At 37.3% G+C, this 23,692-nt stretch overlaps 4 protein-coding genes and 1 non-coding gene across 6 annotated transcripts; 3 read left to right on the forward strand and 2 right to left on the reverse strand.

Moving 5' to 3' along the window:
* Positions 1-119: 119 nt before the first annotated feature.
* On the reverse strand, positions 120-2,903 carry LOC18606070 (NAC domain-containing protein 71). The gene is made up of 4 exons (XM_018116834.2): positions 2,099-2,903; positions 1,379-1,653; positions 974-1,294; positions 120-873 (listed from the first exon to the last, which is right to left on the reverse strand). The coding sequence occupies exons 1-4, from the start codon at positions 2,253-2,255 to the stop codon at positions 610-612; spliced, it is 1,017 nt and encodes a 338-aa protein (XP_017972323.2). The 5' UTR covers positions 2,256-2,903; the 3' UTR covers positions 120-609.
* Positions 2,904-8,067: 5,164 nt separating this feature from the next.
* ABCI7 (non-intrinsic ABC protein 6) lies at positions 8,068-11,145 on the forward strand. The gene is made up of 3 exons (XM_018117732.2): positions 8,068-8,998; positions 9,962-10,221; positions 10,575-11,145. Exons 1-3 carry the CDS (start codon positions 8,111-8,113, stop codon positions 10,891-10,893), a joined length of 1,467 nt encoding a protein of 488 aa, XP_017973221.2. The 5' UTR covers positions 8,068-8,110; the 3' UTR covers positions 10,894-11,145.
* A 106-nt stretch (positions 11,146-11,251) lies between these two features.
* On the forward strand, positions 11,252-11,383 carry LOC148763837 (U6atac minor spliceosomal RNA). Its single transcript, XR_016025621.1, has one exon. It is a non-coding gene; the product is annotated as a U6atac minor spliceosomal RNA (small nuclear RNA).
* A 255-nt stretch (positions 11,384-11,638) lies between these two features.
* Positions 11,639-14,494, forward strand: LOC18606072 (pentatricopeptide (PPR) repeat-containing protein). Its single transcript, XM_018117731.2, has 2 exons — positions 11,639-14,062; positions 14,148-14,494. The coding sequence occupies exon 1, from the start codon at positions 11,794-11,796 to the stop codon at positions 13,927-13,929; it is 2,136 nt and encodes a 711-aa protein (XP_017973220.2). The 5' UTR covers positions 11,639-11,793; the 3' UTR covers positions 13,930-14,062; positions 14,148-14,494.
* PLL1 (poltergeist like 1) lies at positions 14,493-20,953 on the reverse strand. 2 transcript variants are annotated; one of them, XR_001927169.2, is made up of 5 exons: positions 18,843-20,953; positions 15,843-15,956; positions 15,394-15,442; positions 15,178-15,295; positions 14,493-14,947 (listed from the first exon to the last, which is right to left on the reverse strand). XR_001927169.2 is itself a non-coding variant. In XM_007039485.3 (4 exons), the coding sequence occupies exons 1-4, from the start codon at positions 20,697-20,699 to the stop codon at positions 14,823-14,825; spliced, it is 2,361 nt and encodes a 786-aa protein (XP_007039547.3). In that variant the 5' UTR covers positions 20,700-20,950; the 3' UTR covers positions 14,493-14,822. The 2 variants fall into 2 exon arrangements, 1 of the variants encoding a protein (XP_007039547.3); XM_007039485.3 differs by having other exon boundaries at positions 15,178-15,442; positions 18,843-20,950.
* Positions 20,954-23,692: the final 2,739 nt, after the last annotated feature.

Raw genomic sequence — 23,692 nt, forward strand, 5'->3', positions numbered from 1 at the left:
ACCTGGTTTTTCTGTTCGAAGTGTTCATTTAGCATTTGTAGAAGATTCATTCCCATAAAATGCGTTATCAGAAAAATATGAAATTTCAGCCCTTGGAATATACACAAACAATGAATAGATTCCATGAAAGAAGCTTATTTATTTCATAAGACCATGTAGGTAAAATAGTTAAGTTGCCATTAAACCAACTCCAGGTGCAATCGTTAAAAGTGATTACCTCCAGGGGGTCATTTTTTGCATCTGCAAACATAAATAAGAAACTGAAACAGATACTTAGCTGCTGCCATTGCAGCTCCAATACAAAATACTATAACAAAGACACAGTAATCTTGATGGAACCTGATAGCAGAGAAGGGATTGTGCTTATTAATTTGTTACTCCAAGAACCAACATTAAAAGGCGTCGTCTTAGAGACCCCTTCTGGATAAGACAAACTAGGTACTGCCATTCTTTAATCATAGTACCTCCTACACATCACAATCAGCAAATTGTATTCTTGCAACCAAATTCCCATCTCTACTAGCTTGCCTGCGAATTGGAGCTTGGTCCAAAAGTGTCAAGCCCTTGCATTGAGAAAAGAAGAGCTTCCTTGGTCTTTCCTTCCTTTTTTCAGAAAGGGTTCAGATAGCTGAATGAACCAGACTGGTCATAGCCTTCATTGCCATAGAAGTCCATGTAATTTGCATGTCCTGAGTAAGGTGACATGCAGTTCATGCGACTGAGATCATCAACATGTTCAATTTCCCCAAAATTTGAATATGATGAACTAGGGGAGAATTCGGTCTGGTCGTATTGTTGCCATGGGGTCCCTGAGCTTGGAAACTCATACTGAGGAAAGTACTGGGATGCTGTTTCACATATTTGTGGATAATCCTGCAATAAGCCAAAGGAGAATTGTTAGAGAAACCTAAAAAAACAAAATGAATCTTCGAGTTCCATTTTTCTTTCTCCAGATCAGGTTATACATATACACCTTGGAAGAATCAAGAATTAGATCAGGTGAGACCCAAACGCTGGCAGGATCAGTATCCACAGAAACAGGCTCAAATGGTTGCATTTGTGTGACTTCATAAGGATAAGGAGAAGTGGTAGGGCTTGAACAACGACTCTCGTTGTTAGGGTAACTTGTTTGACACGAAATGTCACCAATGCTCAAGGACTCGTTACAGATCCTTGTCGAGGTAAGTTCCACATTTGTGGAATTGCTTCCGACCCTTGTGGCTTTTGGTTCTCCATGCGCATCAGTCGCCTTCTGCTCGTTCCTTTTCACAACCCGGCACAAGGCAAAAGCACCCTGAAGAGTACAAAATATAATTCGTTGGTTGTTTTAATGAGTCAAAGTGCAAAAACAAACAATCATATATGCTTATGTCTTCACCTGGTTAGTTGATCCTTGAGAGGGCTCATCAGAGAGCCTATACTCATGCATAACCCAACCCGTTCGATCTCCTAAAGGGGCACGTCCCAGGTAGAAAACCAGGGTCTTACGATAGCCAGTCACAGCAGATTGACACACCACTTTCCTGTCTTTTCCTGTAGCTTTCCAATAGCCAGCTTTGGTGGCTCGGTTTGTTCGCGAGCCATTTGGGTACTTTCGATCCCTGGGACAGAAAAAGAACCACTCCAAATCTCGTTTTGGAAGGAACGACTTCTCTGCAAAAGCAATTCAGATTTTTTTTTCTTTTTCAAATTCTCTATCATAGCTGTGATAATGAAAGTGAAAACAACAAGACCAAGAGCTTCTATTTGCATTTTTTTTCATTGAAAAGCAAAAAGAAATCTGATTGAACGAGCTTTTAGTTGGAAAAAAGAAAAAGTTGCAGGTCCCATGGGAATAAAGAACTGTTCTGATATAAAGAATTGCAAAAGAAAGAACACCAAACTACACAAAACAAACAAAAAAGTGCTTTCCCAACAATTAAAAGAAATCCATGTTCACATTACTACATTAGCCTGAACCCGAAACTCCATTCTATCACCTGAAATCACACTAATTCTATCATCTGGTGCATCTCCTATAGCCTTTAACAGATCCACTTGTCACCGTGACATTTCTTCAATTCGGAAGGTTTTAAGAAAACAATGTTCAGAAGGGTACCTGGCAACTCCCACGGATCAAACTTGTACAAATCGATCACGGGAATAACTTCAAGCTCAAGTTCTTGTCCTTCAGTTTTTCTTTTCAGGTAATATCCTATCAATTCCTCATCAGTTGGATGGAACCGAAAACCCGGTGGCAGTGATGCTCCACCCATTGTCTCAGTCCCCAGTTTGATTAACTCTACTCTAGTACTTTAATTTAGAATATATTTAAGGAAATGAAAAAATAGATTGGCCAAAAAAGAAAAGAGGGAAACAGAACAAAAAGAGAATTAGAGCAGAACAGAAGCAGAGCCAAGACAGCTATGAACTTTGCCGCTAAGTGCCAAGGCTGTATCTATTAAAAATCTGGAAAATCCAAAAGTAAAAGCTTTTGTTAACGCTAAATTTTTTCTCAAGAACCGAGTACAATTTCCACAGAATGCACCCAGTGAATGGCAGAATCATTGTCTTTGAAATGTGAAGTTGTTCTTCCAGTGAAACTCGCACACCCCTATCCCACCCCCTCTGAAATTTTCAATCCTAAAACAAAAGCTAGATTGAACAAGAGCTTTGATTACAAACTCACCCAGAAACCAAAATGGATTCAATTCTACAATTAGCTTTGTTAATTGAACAAAAAAGAAATAACTTCTCTAAAACCTAATTAGAACTTCCAAAATTGGAACCTAACCATTCAAAACCTCTAGTAAAATTGGAAAATTTTGAATGGGGAGAAAGCTTGGAGTTGTATCCTTGAAAGCGAAGTTAAGCTTTTACTATGAATCAAGCAAAAGTTGAGAAGAGAAGTAAGCTAGAAAGAAGAGAATTTGAGTAGAGTAAAACTAGAGGTATGTGGGATGTGTAATATATAGTGCTGAGAGAAGGGCACCAGTCCAAAAAAAACACACCGAAAGTGCAGGGATTGCTTGTCTGAAGCTTACCACGAAATTCCACAGGCTTGGTCCCACCTGCTTGAACTCGCTTCACACCTAACTAGTTCCTTCCCGCCAAATTCATTTCTGACCGTTACATAATTATTTGCCCAGCATTTTCTTTTTCTTTCTTCTCCTTTTTACTTTGCACTGTCCTCTTTTGCGAGACCAATGAGAAATATCTTAGAGAGGATGACCATACGGTAATGTTTAATTGCTTATTTGATATTTGTTTTGTACGTAAAATTGTACGAACAAATCACGTATGAATCACATGATTATCGAACAAATATGATTAATTTTATCTCTTTTTAAAATATTTTAAAAATTTTTATTAAATGATGTGATATTTTTTATTTCATCGTATCAACTTTTTAAGTTTGTGAAATTTGACGACTCGGGCGGACATCTAATCTTGTACTATCCTTTTAAAAAAACAAACTCCAAACTATAATCAAACTTTCTTACAATGATTTAATTCTATGAGGCATAGTGTATTATTCACAACATAAAGATTTAAGGGCTGAATGGCTGAATTTATTTGTACTGTTTTCATGTTATAAGTGCTTAGCGATGGAATGCCGCCATAAGAATTGAAAAAAAAGAAAAACAATGGGAGAAAGTTCACGGCAGGGTAGTCAGAGGGAAGAAGGCAATGGTGATTGGGGGAATTTAGGGTTCTTGGTCACGTCCTACTGGTCTAAGCACCTTCCATGTCATCCTGAGTCAGACAAAACCACTTTTTCTTTCTTTATATAGATGATTATGTCATCTGCCTAGCCCACCCCTCAAAAAATAAAGCCTCCCAAAAAAGTTGATACCCAGTTTTTCAACATTTTGGGAATGTCCAAACACACCTTAGTGGAAGCTCAATTCTCTTTTGAATGCCCCTTAAGAGGCGAAAACTGGGCACTAGGTTATCTCCCATTTAGTGGGACCGGTTAATTCAATGTTTTAGCAAAGAAACTAAGCAAGTGGTTGATGGGAACTCCTTGTTTTGTATATTAGTAAAAAGGGGGAAAAGAGGCATTAAAGCCTTGCTTTAAGGCTTAAGTAGTTGTATGGTTAAGTATATCTTCTAGCTATGTATATAGTTTTATATAAGAGCTAGTTAGTGGGACTTCTTGCTTTTCACATTGGAGGACGAAAAAGGTGAAAAAGAGACCAACCTGATTTCATACTTGAAGCAGTATTTGGCTAATCGATTTATGTCAATTTTTATGATTCTTTTTAAGAGAAATTTTAAGGGGAGGGGGAGAACATGTGGTGTTATTAGAATTTTCAAATAAAAAAAAAAAGGCGAAAAATCTCATTTAACATAATGAAATTTTAATTGATATATATATATATATATTAATTCTTTTATGATTTAATCTTTAAAAATCTTACTCTTGTCTTCAAAACTGCAAAATAGCATAATTGTAAGCAATTAACGCTAATGAAATCTTCTTTCGAATCTTGTTGAAAACATTAGTATTGTTTCTGTGTGAATGAAAATTGACCACCCTAAAAAAACAACCTTTTACCCCGCCAATTAAACTCTGGTTAATCATTTTAGGTTATTCAAGATGTTTCTTGGTACTTATGTTTTGCCTTTAATATGATTAGACAATTTGTCTTGTTATACACTTGAACGAGCTTTGGTTCTCCTCGGCCTCAAGACCAAAAACAAAAAAATGAGGTATGCATAATTTAAAAGGAAAAGACAAAGAATTAAGTTAATCTTTTACTTTTAAGAGTTTGGTGGCAAGAAAAAGGTTACTTTGTTACTTGCAATCATGACCAAAACAGAAGCCCCAAAGAGTGGAGTTGCAAGCTAAGAATATTCACTTCGTCAACTCCATCAAACATAATGGTGCTAATATTGTAATGCGATCCGACGCTATTATAGCACAATTTTATCTGAACATTAAATCAAGGGTTATATGCAGTCCAATGATTGGTGAGTGATTCAAAATTTTTCAAGAATAAAATCCTTGCATCGATCTACATTTTACATCATCACATAATTAATTCTTGGAAAGGTGGTGGAGAGGAGCCGCCCCACAGTACTTGATCATATCTCTTTTTTTCTTTTTTATTTTAGCTTCACGTTGGCAACGATTGCAAAATTTCTATGTACTAAACCAAGTAGAATTATTTCTTTTGCGTAATTTAGGTATTGGGGAGGGTTTTATACTTGAGGGCAGTGGCTGGAAACAGTGCAAGTTTGGTCATTTGCAAAATGTATCCACACTTCATGGCCCCCAAAAAGAAAGTGCATTTTCAAAACATAGATGGTAAAAATTAATGTTAATGCATAATTTAATAATGTTCTTTTCAATTTTTACTCAATTTTTCATAATGTTTTTGCCTTTAAATATGAACAATACAGAGAGAGATGGATTTGGCAGGTAGTTTAACTACTTTTCACTAAGTTGAAATAAACAATAAGCTTTACGAGATACACAGGGAAAGGGGTTTTTTAACCCCAGTTTGGAATACTCTAAAAGTAAGAGAATAGAAAAGGGAAAACCCCCTAGTATTCGCGGCAAAACCGTGAGCAAAACACTTGTGGGTATATAGATATTAAATTTTTAAAATGAGTATATAATTTAAAATTAATTAATAATAAGTTAAATTTTAAAAATATTTTTTTAATTTAATTGATATGAAAATTCTTTTATCACTATTTTGATATCTTTTTAAAAAAAATTAACAATAAATCATAAAAGCTAAATTGACCGAAAAGAAGAAATTGCTGTTGAAGTCTAATTGCTGAGGTGGAATTTGCTCAGCCTGGGAAGAAGGTCAAGTGTGAAATGAATTAACCAAGGAAAGCAAAACGAAACGATGGTCATGGTCGTGTAGTTGTTAGTGAATGACAACTGCAGAAAAAAGTAGAAAAAAACATTACAAGGAAAACACAGCAAGGGAGAGAATGATTTCCTTTTGTGGGGAATTGGAAAGATGGGAGCCTCGCCCTTATCCTTGTCGTTGTTTTGTCTTGTGCTTTCGGCCCCTTTGTCCCTTGGCGAATTCGGAATTCGCTAGCCCTAGCCCCCTTCGGAAATCAACGGCTCAACCATGGTGCTGCCTTCGTCTGTGAGGAAAAGAAGTGGAAGAGAGTGGTCAAAAATGGTTGCAATTGTCAGCGATGGACGACTTTTTCCAAAATGAAAACTATGCTGTGTTCATTTCATAAATAATCATCATTATAATAATGAAATCAATTATGATCATTTTTATTATTTAATTCATTGATTGATACATGATCTCATGCTTAAATAATAAGTTTCAAATTTTCTCTCTCTCAATTACAAAAAAAAAAATATAATTATTTTTATTGTTATTTAAAATAATAATAATAAAAATTTTATTTATTAATGAATAAATTTCTACTTGCTTTACATATTTTAGATTTTAAAAGATATTTAAATATAATTATTTTATGAAATTTTTTATAATTATAAAAAAAAAGTATACATGTAATTAACGATTTAAAATTATCACTCGTGAAATACAACATGTGTATATAATATATGACTAATCGAGATTAAGTTGGGAGTTGGGAGTTGTGTTTAATGCTCCCACTTAAGAAAAGAAGCAAATGGTTTTGGTCTAATTAAGTCCTCCTAAATGGATTGGTTTAGGGTAAGATTGATGAATGACGAGTCAAGCTTGCTTCAATGGACGGGGATGTGACATGTTGCTTTCCTCCATGGGAGTGGGGGTTAGAGATCTTGGGGAAAATCTGAGTCGCGGAAAAGATAAAAAGGAAAAGGTTCAGTGTTAAACAGTGCACCCACCTAATCATGGACTCATTGATGAGAGAGAGAGAGTGCTGCGGACTCAGATTGGTCGCATCTATCAAAGTGGTTTTGTGGGGATGGGACCCTAATAATTTGGTCCTTTGGAAATTAACAGAAAAGGCAGCGGCCTCCAAGCAGTGTTCCTCATTGAAGCAAATCAGACAAAACAAGTCAACTTTGGACTCTCTTATAAAATTAAAACATGATATAATCTCTCTCACAATTATCACAGATGTTCTGTTAGAGATATCTATGACCATGGGATTGTGGAAAATTAAAAAAAAGAAAAGAAGAGACTAATTAAGGATTCATGTACCAGACATGTCGCAGCATGAAAGCAGAAATGACTGACAGGCCAAATCCCTTAAGGTTAGACTAAATCATCCACTTCAACATTAAACAAACTATTAGGAGTTTGAAAGTAAGGAGATTTGCTTTTAGAATTTTGTGGGTTTTCTGAGTCTGCAGACAAGATTCCTCTGGTCAAAATATGAATGGGTCTAAGCAGACAAGATGAAGATTTTAAATATGAGGGAAGGATTTTTGATTTGAAGTATGAATAGTCTTACCATTTTGTTTTTTGCTAAAAACGTAATCATCAAACATGAACAGGTTTAGGCCTCGTGTTCTGCGTTTCCCACAAATAATTAAATGGGTTTACCTTTTAGGTAAGAGTTTTTTAATAAAAAAAAATTACTATTCCTTGTTCATCTCCTTCATGAGAGGATAACCTAATCATTATTCTTTTGTTTTAGTTATTGCTGCTTTTACCCACATCAAGGAAGTATGCCTCAACTTCTTTTAATCTCGACTCTCAAATCAAGTGAATACTCATACCATTGAAATTGGTATATTCGAATTAATTTATTTTCATTTTATTTAAAAAAAATTAAAAAAGTCTACTTATTAATAAAAAATCACTTATACATACCTATAATGTATCTTTATTTTGATTTATATCTCTTTCTTGTGTGTGTATGTTAATTATAGCAATTTAAGATCTATGTTTGATTAATAATTTTAAGTATCTAATTAATTTTCGTTGAAGAATTTAAAAATATATGAAGAATCTTATGTATTATTTTAAATTTAATTCAAGTAGAAAAAAACACCTTGGCGTAATAATTCAAGGACTTCAATGTTGAGAAAACTCCAATACAATTGCAATTTCATCAAAACTAATTGTGGACATTCTGCAATTACAATAGGAAAAGGGGCGAAACTCTAATTTTCCTATTTTGTGTCGGTTTAACTAAAAATACAAATTTTCTAGTCCGAAGGGCCGCAGGTCTCAGCCGCTCGTCAATGGCTGCCTTAGCATTTACTCACCAAAATTTTCTTCAGTTTACTCCGAAACTCACGCCTTCAAAACCCAAACTCAAACCCAAAAGAACCAAAACCAAACTCTCAATCCAAACAATTCCAACTTCCCCACAAGCTTCGTTTACTGACCAATTTGTTCTCCAATTAGCTGACTCATTGGAAGACTCTCTCCCTTCTTCCTCTTCTTTGCCGCTTCAAAAGCTTAGAGACAATTCCTCGGAAACCCTTGTTTCAACCCAATGGCCCTCTCGAAAAGACGAGTCTTTTCGCTTCACAGACACTTCTTTTATCAAGAATTCAGATATAAAGCCAATTTCTCGCCCACCTGAATCCCTAGCTTTTTTGGATGTTTCGAGTGATGCCCAGTTTAAAAGTTTTGATTTTGTTGATGGGTTTCTTGTGGATTCTTCATTTGATTCATCAAATTTTCCTGATGGGGTTTATGTAGGTAGCTTGTTAAAGTTGTCTTCAGAGGGAATTCTTAAAAGGGTGTGTGAATTTTTAGGTGATTTTGAATGGGGTGATTTGTTTTGGTCTGTCAATGGATTGGGAGCACCTGATGTGACGGTTGTTTATGTGCCTGAAGGGTGTAGAGTTGAGAATCCTATTTATTTGAAGTACATTTCAGTTGAGGGAGGTGATGGGGGCTCTAAAAAGATGCCGGTTTCGAATCCGAGAGTTTTTGTGTTGGTTGAGAAAGGAGGGAAGGTTGGGATAGTTGAGGAATTTGTTGGTAAAGAAGGGAGTGAATGTTATTGGACGAATTCAGTTTTGGAGGTGGTGGTTGGAGAAGGAGGGAAAGTTAGGCATTCTTATGTGCAGAGACAGTCTTTGAGTGCTGCTCATATCAAGTGGACTTCCGTCCGGCAGGTAATTTTCGTGTTATTGCTTCTTAAATTGATATGTTGATTGCTTGTGAAGTTTGTGTGTAAGTTGTTAGTTAAGTGAATGAACTTTATATATGCTTGTATCGGGGTCAGTTGATCTTTAGGGAGGAAGTATTTTTAGGTGAAAAATGAAAATTTTGTTAGGAGAACAACCAAAAAGGTAGTAACACAGTGGAACACAACTTTGGAAACTCAAGTCTACATGACTCCTATAGTTATCTCTAGAAAATTGACTAAACATCTAGTCAATTTCCTTTTTCCAGTCTAGGGGCTCCCTGAAGAGTGAAGACTTTATTTTTGTTACGCTTTGTCAATCTAGAATTTGGAGGAAATTTATGTCTTCAATAGGGTGAACTTGGCTCAGGGGGATCTATATTTGGGTAGAGATTTAGATTTGAGTCATTGCACTCACTTCGTCAACCCTCCAATAAAGTGTGTCATTGAATCATATGGCATGGAATGGTATCTTTAATTAGACAAAGAGTTACTTGCTTGGATCAACTAATGATATGATTTATCCCTTTGAATAAACTAAAAATTGATTTAAATATCACGTGAAAAGGTGAACAACATTTCCTACATTTTTATGAAGATTCAATGCTAAGGTATAAATGGAGAGTGAGATTGAAAGGGAAAGAGGAGATGTGAATCCCATGCTAAATTTAGTAAGAGATAGAGAAAGGGTTGATCAAATCCTTTGAAAGGTCATTTGGATCATATACACCTAGTTATAACCTGATAGCCAAGCACTTGTGGCTCTAATCCCATCTCAATTACCGTTCACGATCCAATCCCTTTACAAATGACTTCGGCCTAGTCGTCAAGAAGTCTGCCACCCAAATATCATTTCCTAAAGCCACTTTTTCTGTTATGTAAATTGAATTTAAATATACATTTGGAACTTACTGAGCAACAATATTCTCATAAACTTACTGACAATGTGTAGGAATCAACTAGTACCTATGAGCTTGTGGAGGTAAGCACTGGTGGAAAATTGAGCAGGCATAATGTCCATGTTCAACAAGTGGGCTCCGATACAGTAACTGAGTTAACAACGTTTCATTTGTCTGTTGGTGATCAAACCCAAGATCTACATAGTAGAATAATTTTGGACCATCCAAGAGGTTATTCTCAACAACTTCACAAATGTATCGTGGCTCACTCTTCAGGGCAAGCAGTTTTTGATGGGAATGTAAAGGTCAACAGGTAACTCTGTTGTGTTTCATTATTGATAATTCTCATTGTAGGGTTATCAGAAAATAATTTGATATGAATGGGAGAAGATAATGTTGGGTCTCAATGTGTTAGGATTATCAGAGAATGAGTTGCTGAAAATTGAAGTTTTAAAGATTTCTATTTCTTCCCCCCTCGCCCCTCGAAGTACTTTTTTTCTTCCCTTCACCCTAGTATCCTGGAAAATCTCTTGCCCTTGTTTTCGTCTGGATAATGCCTAAAACAACAGAGTCGCTATATAGTTATAAATTATAATTGATGCATGATTACTATAAGAGCGTGGATGTTATATTTCTATGATCTCATTCACTTCTAATCTTTCGCAGATATGCACAACAGACAGATGCAGGGCAACTAACAAGGAGCCTCCTTCTTGAGCCTCGAGCGACTGTGAATGTCAAACCCAATCTTCAAATTATCGCGGATGATGTCAAGTGCTCTCATGGAGCTGCAATAAGTGACCTCGAAGACAGCCAACTGTTCTACTTTCAAGCACGTGGGATTGACTTGGAGACCGCTAGAAAGGCTCTTGTCTTTTCATTTGGGGCTGAGGTTATCGACAGGCTGCCTTACGCTTTTGTCCAAAAGCAAGCAAAAGATCATGTTAAAGAACTGCTCGAATCCACAGGAAAAGGGTCTTCATAAGGAACGATAATTGATGGTGTATGTATCCAAATTATGATATTTATGTATTTGTTGTCATTGTTTATCTCCAAAATAATGATCACTCAAATGCAAACAAATTTTGATCTTGTTTGGAAATGAGTGGATTTTGAGGCACACCTTACGGTTACACTGCTCCATTGAGAGGAAAGTAGCCCGTACTATCAAATAAAACATTGTAACTGCTTGATTGCTTATTTTGTTGAGAAAAGATTATTGTTTTTTCTTTTCTAATTGGTTCTTTTTTTTTTCTTTTGGATATAAATTTTGCCCAAAACCCACATCTCTTAGGCAAGAAAGTCTATGTAATATATAATAATGCTCCTGAGTCGAGTGGACCGTGTTCTTAAAAAGGAGAGATGGTTGGCATCTCCCCTGACAGGGACGGGAGCAGCCTTCGGGCTTTCCTGTTATCCACACATGCGGTGAAGGCTACCCCCCCATCACGGTGGATCTCTAACCCAATTTTTTTCCTTCTTTTTCTTTGGGCTTCATCCACCCAATTTTTTTCTTTTTTTCTCTCTGGGCTTCATCCACCCAATTTTTTCTTCTTTTCTCTCTGGGCTTCATCCACATACCTTCACCTACTGAAGCACTCACCCAGATAGAGTAATTTCTCTTTCTCTCCCTAATCAAAATTATTTAGGAGTTGGGATTCAATCTCATTTACCCATTCATTTTTATTTGGCGTTATGAGAGCTACCCTTCACCTACTGTAGCACTCACCCAGATAGAGTAATTTCTCTCCCTAATGAAAATTATTTGGGAGTTGGGAATGTCCTAAAGGAATTCAGATAAGGAAACCAAAATATCTACTGCCACTATAAATATACAAAGCAGACCTGTCCAGATTTTTTATTTCTTCACTCGAAACACTTACCCATGGCTGCTGCTCTCTCCACTGCACTTGATGTCCATTTTCCTATCGCTCAATCTGATACAAAAAGACCCGTTTTCTTCACCAAAACAAAAACGCAAAACCCCAGAAGAAAATTCACCATTTCTTGTAACTCCTCCAAGTCTTCCTCAAAACCTCCCAAAAACCCACCAGTATCACCCAAAAAAACCCCATCTTTATCTGAGCAACTCCAGCCTCTTTCCACAACCACACTTCCCAAAAAGGACCAAGCTTGTCTCTTGTCGAAGCCAAAGTCCACATGGGTTAATCCCACCAAGCCTAAAAGATCTGTGCTTTCACTGCAAAGGCAAACGCGTTCTCCTTATGCATACAATCCGAAAGTCAGAGAGCTGAAACTCTTTGCAAAGAAACTGAATGATTGTGAAAATAGTGAAGATGCTTTCTTAAGTGTTCTTGAGGAAATTCCACAGCAACCCACTAGAGAAAATGTACTTTTGATACTCAACAGCTTGAAACCATGGCAAAAGGCTCACCTTTTCTTCAATTGGATAAAGACCAAGAATTTGTTTCCCATGGAAACTATATTCTACAATGTCACAATGAAGTCTTTGAGGTTTGGGAGGCAGTTTGAGCTCATTGAGGAACTTGCTAATGAAATGGTAAGCAATGAGATTCCACTTGATAACATTACATATTCAACTATTATTACCTGTGCCAAAAGATGCTATCTCTTTGATAAAGCTGTAGAGTGGTTTGAGAGAATGTATAAAACTGGTTTGATGCCTGATGAAGTCACTTATTCTGCTATTTTAGATGTTTATGCAAAATTGGGTAAGGTTGAGGAAGTACTCAATTTGTATGAGAGAGGGGTAGCTAGTGGTTGGAAACCTGACCCTATTGCATTCTGTGTATTGGCAAAGATGTTTGGTGAGGCTGGAGACTATGATGGTATTCGGTATGTTTTGCAAGAAATGAAGTCTTTCGGTGTGCAGCCTAATTTGGTTGTTTATAATACTTTGTTAGAGGCTATGGGCAAGGCAGGGAAGCCTGGGTTGGCAAGAAACCTCTTTGAGGAATTGCTTGAGTCTGGTTTAACTCCAAATGAGAAGACTTTAACTGCCCTTGCCAAGATATATGGCAAGGCAAGGTGGGCAAAAGATGCATTGGAATTATGGGAGGAAATGAAGTCTAAAAAGTGGCCGATGGATTTTATTTTGTATAATACTTTGTTGAATATGTGTGCAGACGTTGGTTTAGTTGAGGAGGCGGAGAAGCTTTTTGCGGATATGAAGCAATCAGAGCATTGTGGGCCAGATAGTTGGAGCTACACCGCAATGCTAAATATATATGGAAGTGGGGGGAATGTTGGTAAGGCGATGGAGTTGTTCGAAGAGATGTCCAAGGTTGGTGTTGAGCTCAATGTCATGGGAAGCACTTGTTTGATTCAGTGCTTGGGCAAGGCCAGAAGAATGGATGAGTTGGTGAGGGTATTTTCTGTCTCAGTTGAACAAGGAATCAAGCCAGATGATAGGCTCTGTGGATGCCTGTTGTCTGTTGTGTCGCTGTGTGAGAAGAGGGAGGATATGGATAAAGTCCTTGCTTGCCTGCAGCAAGCTAATCCTCGGTTAGTTGCATTCGTGAAATTGATTGAAGATGAGAAAAGTAGTCTTGACACTGTTAAAGAAGAGTTCAAGGGTATCATCAGTGACACTACAGATGATGCCAGAAGACCATTCTGTAATTGCTTGATCGATATATGTCGAAGTAAGAATCTCCATGAGAGAGCACATGATCTGCTCTATCTGGGAACCGTATATGGGTTGTACCCAGGTTTACACAACAAAACCGTGAATGAGTGGAGTCTGGATGTCCGCTCGCTGTCTGTTGGGGCAGCACAGACTGCCCTTGAAGAGTGGATGGGGACTTTGGCCAAAATTGTTAAGCGTGAAGAAGCATTGCCAGAGTTATTTTCAGCTCAAACTGGTACTGGAACTCATAGATTCTCTCAAGGATTGTCCAATGCCTTCGCTTCTCATTTGAAGAAACTTGCAGTACCGTTCAGGCAGAGTGAGGAGAAAGCTGGTTGCTTTGTGGCAACAAGGGAGGATTTAGTGCTGTGGCTGCAATCGAGGATTCCTTCACCCGCTGTTACAGCATAAATGGTTAATCGTCTGTGATCACTAGCCCGACTCTTAAAATACCCTTGTTTGTCACATTCGTTTACAGGATAGCTGATTATCAGCAAAACCAGTTGTGTTCTGCATCTGCTTTCAATCGAAGGAATTCTAGAAAGTAAGCCCTGAATTTTTTTTTAAGACGGATCTTCTTTGTTGTTAATGGTATATAGTTTCCAGGGGAGATAATAATTGTGCTCCAGGGCTGGAAGAATTGTTTGCAGGAGCAAGAAGATGAACTCAGAAAAAGGACCAGGGAACAAATTCCAACTATTGTGAACCGCATTGGTCGAAATCCACCTTCAAAATTACAGATGCTCACTTTGGACGAGGAAATGCTCAACTTCAGTAACTATGTCTAATATTTGTATCCCCCCACCAAATTACAGACACTATTTTCTTTTTTAGTCTTTTTGGCTCTAAAAGCGAGAGAAGATGAAGAAGAAGGCATCTAGAATTGAAAGAGCCTCCGCCTATGCAAAATCCTCTTAAGGAAGAAAATGTCTTTAAAGGAAAAATAAGGAAAATGCGAAAAAAAATTTATCTCCTTCTTTTCTGTCCCTAAAGAGCATTTCCTGGTGACGCCATCTGCAGATTTTCGCTTTCTTTTATCCTGAAACAAAAATTTCAGGCATCTACTCAACTCCTGATGACTACCTAACATTAGTCTTCGCTGGTATCATCCGGACTTACTGCTATCAACTGTGTAAGCTTGTGATGTATGACCGAAATAATCCCCTTCAGACCCACGAAAAATGGGCCAGCACCCACTTTCCCCAGTGCTTTGCGAAGAACTGGACTTCAGAATTTAAACTTCTGAGATCTCAGTCTCTTGGTGTAAGGAAATTGCTTGGTGTGAGTCCAGCATGTGAAGAGTTTCATAAGTACTTTCCTGATGACTTCCAAATTCTTCCCTCCAGCGATATCACCATGACAGTAACATCATCATGGTACTTTCTTCGATCCCCTTGCGGGATGTCCAGTAATTCATGGAAATCCATGCCTGCAGAAATCCAACCCAAGATAAAATTCAGTCCCGGAAAAAGAATAACCAACATGTCAGATAAACAGAAATAAATTGTGATGAATCTATCTTTTGTGTCAACCACCATTTATAGTTGTTAAGTTTAAAGAAAAATAAGCATTTGCGAAAATTCATCCACAAGTGGCAATCCACTAACATTATACACAAGGTTGTAGAAATATGAAGAAAATTATAGAAACGATGTTTACCAGCTTTCTTGGCTGCACGGAAAAGAAGCTCCTCTATCAAGTGTTGTGCAGGGTCTCCATCCGGAAACTTCTCCATAAAACTCTCAACAAGAGAAACCACTTCCTGATTGCTCAGATACTGATATAATCCATCAGAAGAGAGGATTAAAAATTGATCCCTTGGGCAAAGTCTATGGTGACAAATAGAAGGTGAGCAGGATATATATGGTGCAGTACCAATGTACTCATTTCGAAACATCTCCAATAATGCATCATTCAACTTGGGCTGCAAAATGTGAACATCATGTTATGGCATAACCAGGTTATATTCTTAAATATATTAAGTTTTTAGCATAATATTACATGAGTGAATGCCCTTTTCCTCCTAGCTCCTAAGGCCCCTCCCTCATCCAAAAAAGAGGCATGCATAGTTTGTTATTTGTGACATTGGAAGACAATCACATTAAAATGTTGGATAACTGAAATATTCTTTGGTCTGAAACTAAATTATTTTTTCCCCAGAGAAAAGACAAGTAAAATTTGTACTCTTCTTAACCTTCAGAATTTCCTTTATAACCTGTTAATAGTAAATAATTGATAAGCCACTCCATTCAATGCCTTTATTGAACACAAACTATTATAGATAGGATTTAAGACTTCAATAGTGAAAAGAAATGTGAAAGAACCTTTTTCAGAAATCCTGCACCAAATGCTCTAGTTACTTTAAGTCGACCTTTCACTCTGTCATTGACAATGCAGTGGCTGTCATCTGGATGCTCATTCTTTATTCTTATGACTTCCTGCACAAATCAAAAGTGAGATTCAGCAAATGCAACATATAAATTGGGAGGACTATATACAGTTTCAACTGAAAACCTTCCATGTCTGTAACAACAATCACCAAAAAACCTGCAATTTTATGTACTTTTGTTGACTGTTTAGGGAATATTATCATTCATCATTAGTTGAGGACATCCAAGGCAATATTACCATAGTAGATGTGCTTGATACAAGAGAAGACCCTCTTCAACCTGAACTCACTAAAATCCAATATTAAATGTGTAAAGGATCCAAATTTTGAGAAAGAGCAGGGAAAGAGGTATATACAAGAGCCAAATCATTGTCCCTGGTAATCCATGAAATAATGATCCAAAGAACACCATTTCAGGTTGCACAAGGAGATCACATCCAGGAATCTCGCTGCTTCTGTCATTCCAAATGCACCATATCATGCACTATTAACAACTGTCGAGCTGGAGTGTTCCTTATTATCCTAATATTCCAGATCAATGACTACATACAAAGGTGAGACCAAAGTTGTTCCAATAAAAAGTACAGAAAGACCTGAATTCTTCTAGCTGCAGAACAACTCCAAACATAAAGCACAGAATGGTAAATAATCAGGTTTTTCTTAAAGCTTTAAGAGCTAAGGAGCCCATTTGTCTGAATTAGTATCATCCACCAAAAAAACAAACACTTCCATTTACCCCAAAACACCCATGTCAGCATGAAAAGCATAAAGAGACAGATCTGAGCATGGCAATCTAAACTTACCTAATTGATTGTATCCTGTTAAAAACGAAAAAGGGATGACAAAAGATAGCAGATAAATCTAGTCTTTCATCAAATGGCAAATTTTATTTCACCCTATCAAACACCAGTTTTCAGAATATCCTTATAATTTTATTTGATTTCTTGTAACTCAGGGTTCAACCACAATAACTTAACCTGCTGAACAATTTTTGGAATACCAACCAATTTTCTGATATATTTACAAACACAGACGTGCAACAAGTTGTTGGACACCATAACACTGCCCCTATAATCTGCTCCTGAAGATCCAACTCATCTCAGGCATAAACAACTCTACCCTACATGATTACCTTAGTCCATAGGAGCAAAGCTAGTGCCACTTACTAATACCATTAAGTTGAAATAATTTTCTTCAAAACCAAGTGGTTCGCCAGCAATATCAATGAACTTTCCCTGTACACAAAAATGGCATTCACAAAATTGGGTGTTCCAACGATTTAATGTTTATCAACTTCCTTATGATCCTACAAGACATAGATCCATCTCCTTATCCAACTCCACATTCTTGTTGAAATTGTGATCAGATATCCTCTAAATTATAGAAATTTGTAGTTTATTCTCCTAAATAAAATGCAGAGTTAATCTCAACCATTCTCAAAATCTTCACCAGAGAGATTCGAGGCCTTTTCTAAACTGTTTCATATCCAACTTTCCAACTTATTTGACTACCCTCAAATCCAAAAAGAACCAGGAGAAGTGTAAATCTAGAAACAAGGGGTTGCATATGCAAACTTATTGCAGGAAGATAAGATTACAATGTGCAAAAAGTAATTTTACAAATCACTTCCAAGTCAAGGACAAATGTCCACATTAAAAAAAAAAAGATAATTAAACAATACAACCTTGCAAGACAGCCCTCTAAAGGAATTAAAACTATGGGGAAGGAGATAAAACTGTGTAACTTAGTATATATACTTGCAAGATCTCATAAAGTAAATAATTTGACTCAATTAGGCAATCAACAGAAAACCATCACCTAGATCCTGCATAAAAGAACAGAAAATGTATACCCATTAGGGAGAAAATTTATCCCCAGAGCAACTAGCTAGGAGATACGAATAAAAACCTGCAAGGAAGCTTCCATGCATCAACCATGTTCTCTTATAAGAGGTAAAATGACAGGAACCAATGACAAGATGCCAGGAAGTAACTCGGAAAAGGAAGCTTCCTGAAATTTCCAGGCACCTCGAACACAGATTTTTGAGGTGCATCAAAGAGGATTGGGTGCATGGTACACCATTTCACTAGCACACTACAAACTGTGGCTAAGCTAAACAGTTTAAATATGCAATTATAAGTTTTAAAAAACAATATAAATGACTTATACAAGACTTAAACAGGCTTGTCCGAGGTCTACTATCCCTTAGCTAGAGCCATTTCCAGGAAAAAAATGATGATGGCTAAGGTATTGTCTCAAGGACCACATAAGAGATGCTTTTACAAAATGATCTGCATGAATTCATCTATAAGACTCCTCTCCAAACACATCTTGAAGCACACAGATATTGCACAGGCCATTCCAGAGTAAGAACCTCATCTGCTCAACATTAGACTCCCTAAATTCTCTTTCCTAGCAGATCAAAATCATAAGAGAGTAAAAGTAGAATTTGAAAAACTTAAAATGTGTAAGCAATAGCAAAAATAAAGTAGCTCAAGGCAATCCTGAGGTTGATGGAACTATTTGGCTAAAGTGGTAAACGATGGAAACCTGATAAAATTATGTTCACAAGAAAACAATAGCATGCCCAAAAGTACAACCATATCCACAAGACATTCCTTTTAGTTCACTTAGAATTTTGCTGAAGCTCTTACATAAAAAAATACAACTTAGCAATCCAGGAGTTGTAATAAGAGTTGTCAAAACCACTATTTTCCTAATTATCCAAGACAGGAATCAGCCTTAAAGCAGAACTGAAGTCATATAAAATCCAAACCTAAGCAACCCAAAAGATGTAGCTTGCCAGTCTGAAGCAGAGAAATTTGTCAAGCCACATAATTCATATTGATGAAGGCTGTAATAAAGATTCTCAACACTCAAAGATAAAGGCAGAAAACAAGAAAGTGAACACAATTTTTCAATATTCAGAACTTACTTCTTCAATGCTTGTGCTATGATCAGTTGACAGCTGCAATGCAGTCAATCTCATGGGCTGAGGAGGAGCCTCGCTCACTGGCTTAATTGCCTTTTCACCAACTGCCAGTGTCTCCTCCACTATACCCTCCATGTTTGATCCATTTTCCTCTCGCTTTCTTCCCTCCATACTGGAACCAACTTCCTCCAGTTCATACTGTGCAACAATTGCCCTACTATCCCCCACATTCATCACGTACACATCTTCATCCCTCATCAAAACCACCAACAAACACGAACCCATCAATGCAAGCTCTGGATTCGTTCCAAGCACCTTATCTGTCATATCCAAATATGCTAGCTCAGTCACTTCCAGAGCCCTCGACAACGCCCTCAAAACCAATTCATGATCAACCGGACCTTCTTTCCTTCTCCTCCCAGTTTTTTGAACCCTCTCCTCCACTCTATTACCTACCTCCTCAACCTTCTCCTTCTCTTCCAACCCAAACCTCCATGGAAACAACAAACTCCCTGACCCATCTCTATGCTTCGACAACCCCTGCTTCAATTTTGACAATAATAACCACCTCCTACTCACCGCAGTCCCCTCTTTACTTACACTAATTGCATCATCCACGGAAAATGCAAACCTATCAGACCCTGAAAGATCTAACCCATCTTCTGGATCATCCTCAGCTAGAAACTCCCACAACCTCCTCCTCCTAATCTCAGTCCCCTCTGATTCAAACGTTACCCTCCTCGTCCTCTCTTGTACCACTCCACTCGATTCATTCTCCCCAATTAAACCCTCCCCCGCACTCTTAACCTCCTCAACAGACTTCTGCTGATTCTCAGTTTCAGTATCAGTTTTATTTGAACTATCTGTAGCAATTATTAAGTCAGGTGCGTTCGTTTTATTTTCAGCTTCATTTTCGGTTTCTTCATCAAGTTCCCAAAAAAGACCATGGAGTTCATGGAAAACAGCTCGATAAAGATTACCCATTAAGAATTCGGGTGCATCCGGCCCATTAAACCCGTCATAAATCCCAACGAACAACCACCCTTGCTCCTCCGAAACAACGACGTGGACCCGATCCTCCCCGGCCTTCCCCAACGCCCACTGCACATCCCCCTCGGTCTTCCCCTCCACCACTGCCGCCGCCTCCGCCTCCTCGGAATTCTCCCTTCTTCCGACGAAATTCAACACCGGCACCACCCACGGCCGTTTCTTCTCGGAGAAATTTCTCAAAATCCCCGTAATGCCTTTCTTCCTCTTCTTTTTCACATAAATGCCACCCAACGGTGCCGAGAAATGTACTCTCCCTTCGGGACCCTGGTTGGCCTCCAGTGGACCTGACACCGCCCCGCGCTCTAACGGACCCGACATAAAGAACCCGCCCCGCTCCATCGGGTCATGAGCTCCGCCACGTGGCACCGGCTGCAGCGGCAAGGCACTAAACGAAGACGTGCTCTCGAAGCCATTCCCGCTAACAATACTGCTCTTGACGCCGTAACCAAGGGTATTCTCAGTGGCATCGTCGTAAATATTGTCAAGTTGGAGAACAGTTCTGGGAGTCGACGTATTAGCACTCACCGAGGCTCCGGATATGGCTTTGAACAAAGTTTCGGGTCCGGTTCGGGTTTTCGGGTCGTGCGACGGAGAGAAACGTAGAGAGTGCGAAGGAGAAACGAAACGATCGGAAGGAGTCGGAGAGAGGAAACGATTGGAAGATCGAACGTAACAAAAGGAGTGGCCTAGGGTTTCATCCAACGGCTCTGATGATGCGAAGATCAAGTCCGGTTGATTGTCTGGCTGCCGGTTCGACCGGCTTGTCACCGGATTAAAGCAAGGGCAGAGCGTGGAAACTCCACTTCCCATCACATTTGATTCATTTCACTCCCCTCCCCACCCTTTAAGATAAAAAAAACTTTATTTCCAAAGAAGCAGAGAAAAAGAAAAAACAGAGTTTCTAAAAAAATGAAAAACAAAGGAAAAGAATAAACAAAAGAGAGTTGCTGCTGCTGTTTCTGGCTTCTGCTGCTGCTGCTGCTGCTGCTCTTCTCTTGCTTGCAGAGAGAAAGAGAAAGAGAAAGCAAACAGAGAAAATGTATTTTGTATTTTTGCTTTTTGTTTTTTTGTTTCTTTTTTATATTAGCTGAGTGGACTTTGGGTTTTTTTGCCCTTTTCAAGTTTGAAATTTCTTTTTCTTTTTTATTTTAAATTCTGAGCAGTTGTTTGTTGGCTCTGGCCTGACGGTTACACGTGGCGATCGCCAAATGCGTGAAGAGGGGGGAGGGGTCCAAATTTGATGCCAGATGGGAAAATAGGAGGTCCACATCGATTGCCAGGTGGGAAAGTGAGGTCCACTGGCGGGCTTTTTCATTTTTTAGTGTTTAGTTTTGGCGGTTTGCCGGTTTCTGGGGCTGTGGCTGGGGCTGGGGCTGGGGCTGGCGTTAAAATTAAAATGACGAGGGAGTCCTTGAGGGGGAATGGCTTTAAAGAAAGTGGTAGGGTCAAATGCGGGAAACCGAGGTGGGACGTTGGAGTGAAAGGGTTGTCATTTAGGGGGTGCTTTTGTCCGTTTCGTTGTTTGGTCAAATAGGGCACTGACCCTCCCCTTCAACCTCAGGCCCAACCGCCCAAGCCAGAAGCAGCTCTTTTTTCTCTTTTCTTTTACCGAAATTAGATGTCAATTGACCATCTTGCCCTCTTTAATGCTTTTATAATTTTTTTTATGATTTTAACTTCTACAAATCACCCATATAAAACATATTTTGCGGTCTTTTTGTTTTGCCAACAAATTTTGATAAAAAATTGTTTGGGATTTGTCAATATAACTAACCTTTTCCTCGTATTTTAGGTAAATGTACAAACCGTTTCAAACAAATAAAGTTATTTGTAAATTTTAAACTTCTTTTTAAGTTTTTATAGAAATGAAACTAGTGTAGTAAAAGACTCCTACTTTTGGATTTAACATTTAATATTTTACGTTGACAAATGTAACAAATTCAAAAAGATAAATTCCTCATTTTAATAACCATTAAATGCATGCAGATAATATTTTTATTTCATTTTGTCGTGTCGAAAAGAAAACCCTTTTCAAAAAAACCAAGTGATTTGAACAAATTTATTTGTCGCATTAATAGTTCTTACTAGACTTTGACATGATGTCATCACAATTACAAATTTTGTTTTATTAAGGAAAAGTTCATTGAGAGTTTAACTATTCATTTTGACATATATATAAATGCAATTCATCCTTTAAAATCTGAAGGATATCATAGACTAACCGTTAAGTCAAATATTTGATGTTATAAAATAATTTATCTTCTAACAAACAAAATGTAAACAAATACATAAAAAAGAAAAAGTACCGGAAAATCAAGGACATTTTCGTCATGTAAATAGGGGCAAGAAATCCTTCGAGTAATTAAAAGGGAGGGTTTGACCTAGAAATAAGGCCCAAAACCCAGAAGCAACGACTGCCCCCGATGGATCCTGGTCGGGTATCTTTCACGCCTTCGTATTCCGCCACGTCACCCGGACAAGTATCCCAATATCAAACTCTTAACCGAGATAATATTGGACGGCCCTGATTCTTTCGATCCCACAAAGGGAGAGAAAGAGAGAAAAAAAACTTTGTTCGCGTCTTTTGCATGACTCTGCCTGATTAGTCAAACGGCACGAATTCCTCCTCACTCTTTGTTTGTCGTAATCCAAACTTTTACACAAAAAATAAATATTTTAATTTACAGCTTCGTTTTCATAATTTTTATTTAATTAAATAAATATCCAATTAAAAATTTAATGCTTGCTTTTGAAAGTCGCACTGTGAGCTTTTCACACTTTACCCAAAAAAATAAAACCCCACTTCCATTAATTATAAAGAAAAATAAAACAAACAAATAATATTTTTTCACAAGTACATAATTAAAGATATTTTCAATTAAATTTGGCTTTAATTTTTTTTAACACAGTATTTTGGGATTTGTTTTCCCAATTAACGTTCTGTGGATAATTTTTATTTTTTATAAAGAGTTAAATTATTAATTTTTTAATAAAATTACAAAAAAACTCTTAAATATGAATAAATAAATTATCTTTCGGTTTAATATAATTTGATAATTTTGTTAAATATAATTACCAGTTTAATTTCTGTAACGACCGAATATAATTCGAGTTTATCCTATATTTAGACCAGAAAGGAGGAGAGAGATATGAAAGAGAAAAGGAAAGGAATTTGGCATGTGAAGGCGGGAAAATCTCAACGTGTTTTCTCTCTCATTGATTGTTTCTAAGCTGTAAGTCAAAGAGTTTGTTGGTTTTGAGAATTTTATGGAGCAAAACGACAAAAGCGCATGTAATGTCACATGATACGTGTGAATGCCCACATTCTCTCTCTCTCTCTCTAAAATCCATAGTTTTACTTAAAAGATTTTAATTTAGGGTATACGTACCAAATATTCAGATTCTAAATTTTTCTTTTGATTCTTTGGCAAAGGGTCAATGACTGATTTGAATATGGATTAGAATGAGTTTGATAAAGAGTTATCATTAATATGGAGGAGAATATATGTAAAGTTCGCTTACCCAAAAAAGTTGTAACTTCTATGGTTTTCTTCTTTTTTTTTTTTTAAATGTGGAGATTTATTTAGATACTTTTTTAAAAACCCTTTGATCATTGTTATGACTAAATGGTTTGCAATCAGTGATGTTGATTGTTGGTAGATTTCAATGTTTGTTTTTTTTTTTTCCTTTTTTCTAGCATTTAGTTGAAAAATTGGGTTGTCATTTTATTTAATTAAATTTTACATGAATAATTATCTAAAAATATATTATGAATAAATTGGTATAAGTAGCAAAAATAATAT

The sequence above is a fragment of the Theobroma cacao genome, chromosome 3 (genome assembly GCF_053813885.1).
Source record: "Theobroma cacao isolate CCN51 chromosome 3, ASM5381388v1, whole genome shotgun sequence".
Classification (NCBI taxonomy): domain Eukaryota; kingdom Viridiplantae; phylum Streptophyta; class Magnoliopsida; order Malvales; family Malvaceae; genus Theobroma; species Theobroma cacao.

Coding starts and splice junctions, on each gene's coding strand:
- LOC18606070 (XM_018116834.2), bottom strand. CDS start 2,255: ATGGGTGGAGCATCACTGCCACCGGGTTTTCGGTTCCATCCAACTGAT. Junction 1,654..2,098: donor TGATCCGTGGGAGTTGCCAG/GTACCCTTCTGA, acceptor TTGCTTTTGCAG/AGAAGTCGTTCCTTCCAAAA. Junction 1,295..1,378: donor CTCAAGGATCAACTAACCAG/GTGAAGACATAA, acceptor TGTACTCTTCAG/GGTGCTTTTGCCTTGTGCCG.
- LOC18606072 (XM_018117731.2), top strand. CDS start 11,794: ATGGCTGCTGCTCTCTCCACTGCACTTGATGTCCATTTTCCTATCGCT.
- ABCI7 (XM_018117732.2), top strand. CDS start 8,111: ATGGCTGCCTTAGCATTTACTCACCAAAATTTTCTTCAGTTTACTCCG. Junction 8,999..9,961: donor AGTGGACTTCCGTCCGGCAG/GTAATTTTCGTG, acceptor GACAATGTGTAG/GAATCAACTAGTACCTATGA. Junction 10,222..10,574: donor GGGAATGTAAAGGTCAACAG/GTAACTCTGTTG, acceptor AATCTTTCGCAG/ATATGCACAACAGACAGATG.
- PLL1 (XM_007039485.3), bottom strand. CDS start 20,699: ATGGGAAGTGGAGTTTCCACGCTCTGCCCTTGCTTTAATCCGGTGACA. Junction 15,443..15,842: donor GTGCAGGATTTCTGAAAAAG/GTTCTTTCACAT, acceptor CACATTTTGCAG/CCCAAGTTGAATGATGCATT. Junction 14,948..15,177: donor CCGTGCAGCCAAGAAAGCTG/GTAAACATCGTT, acceptor GGATTTCTGCAG/GCATGGATTTCCATGAATTA.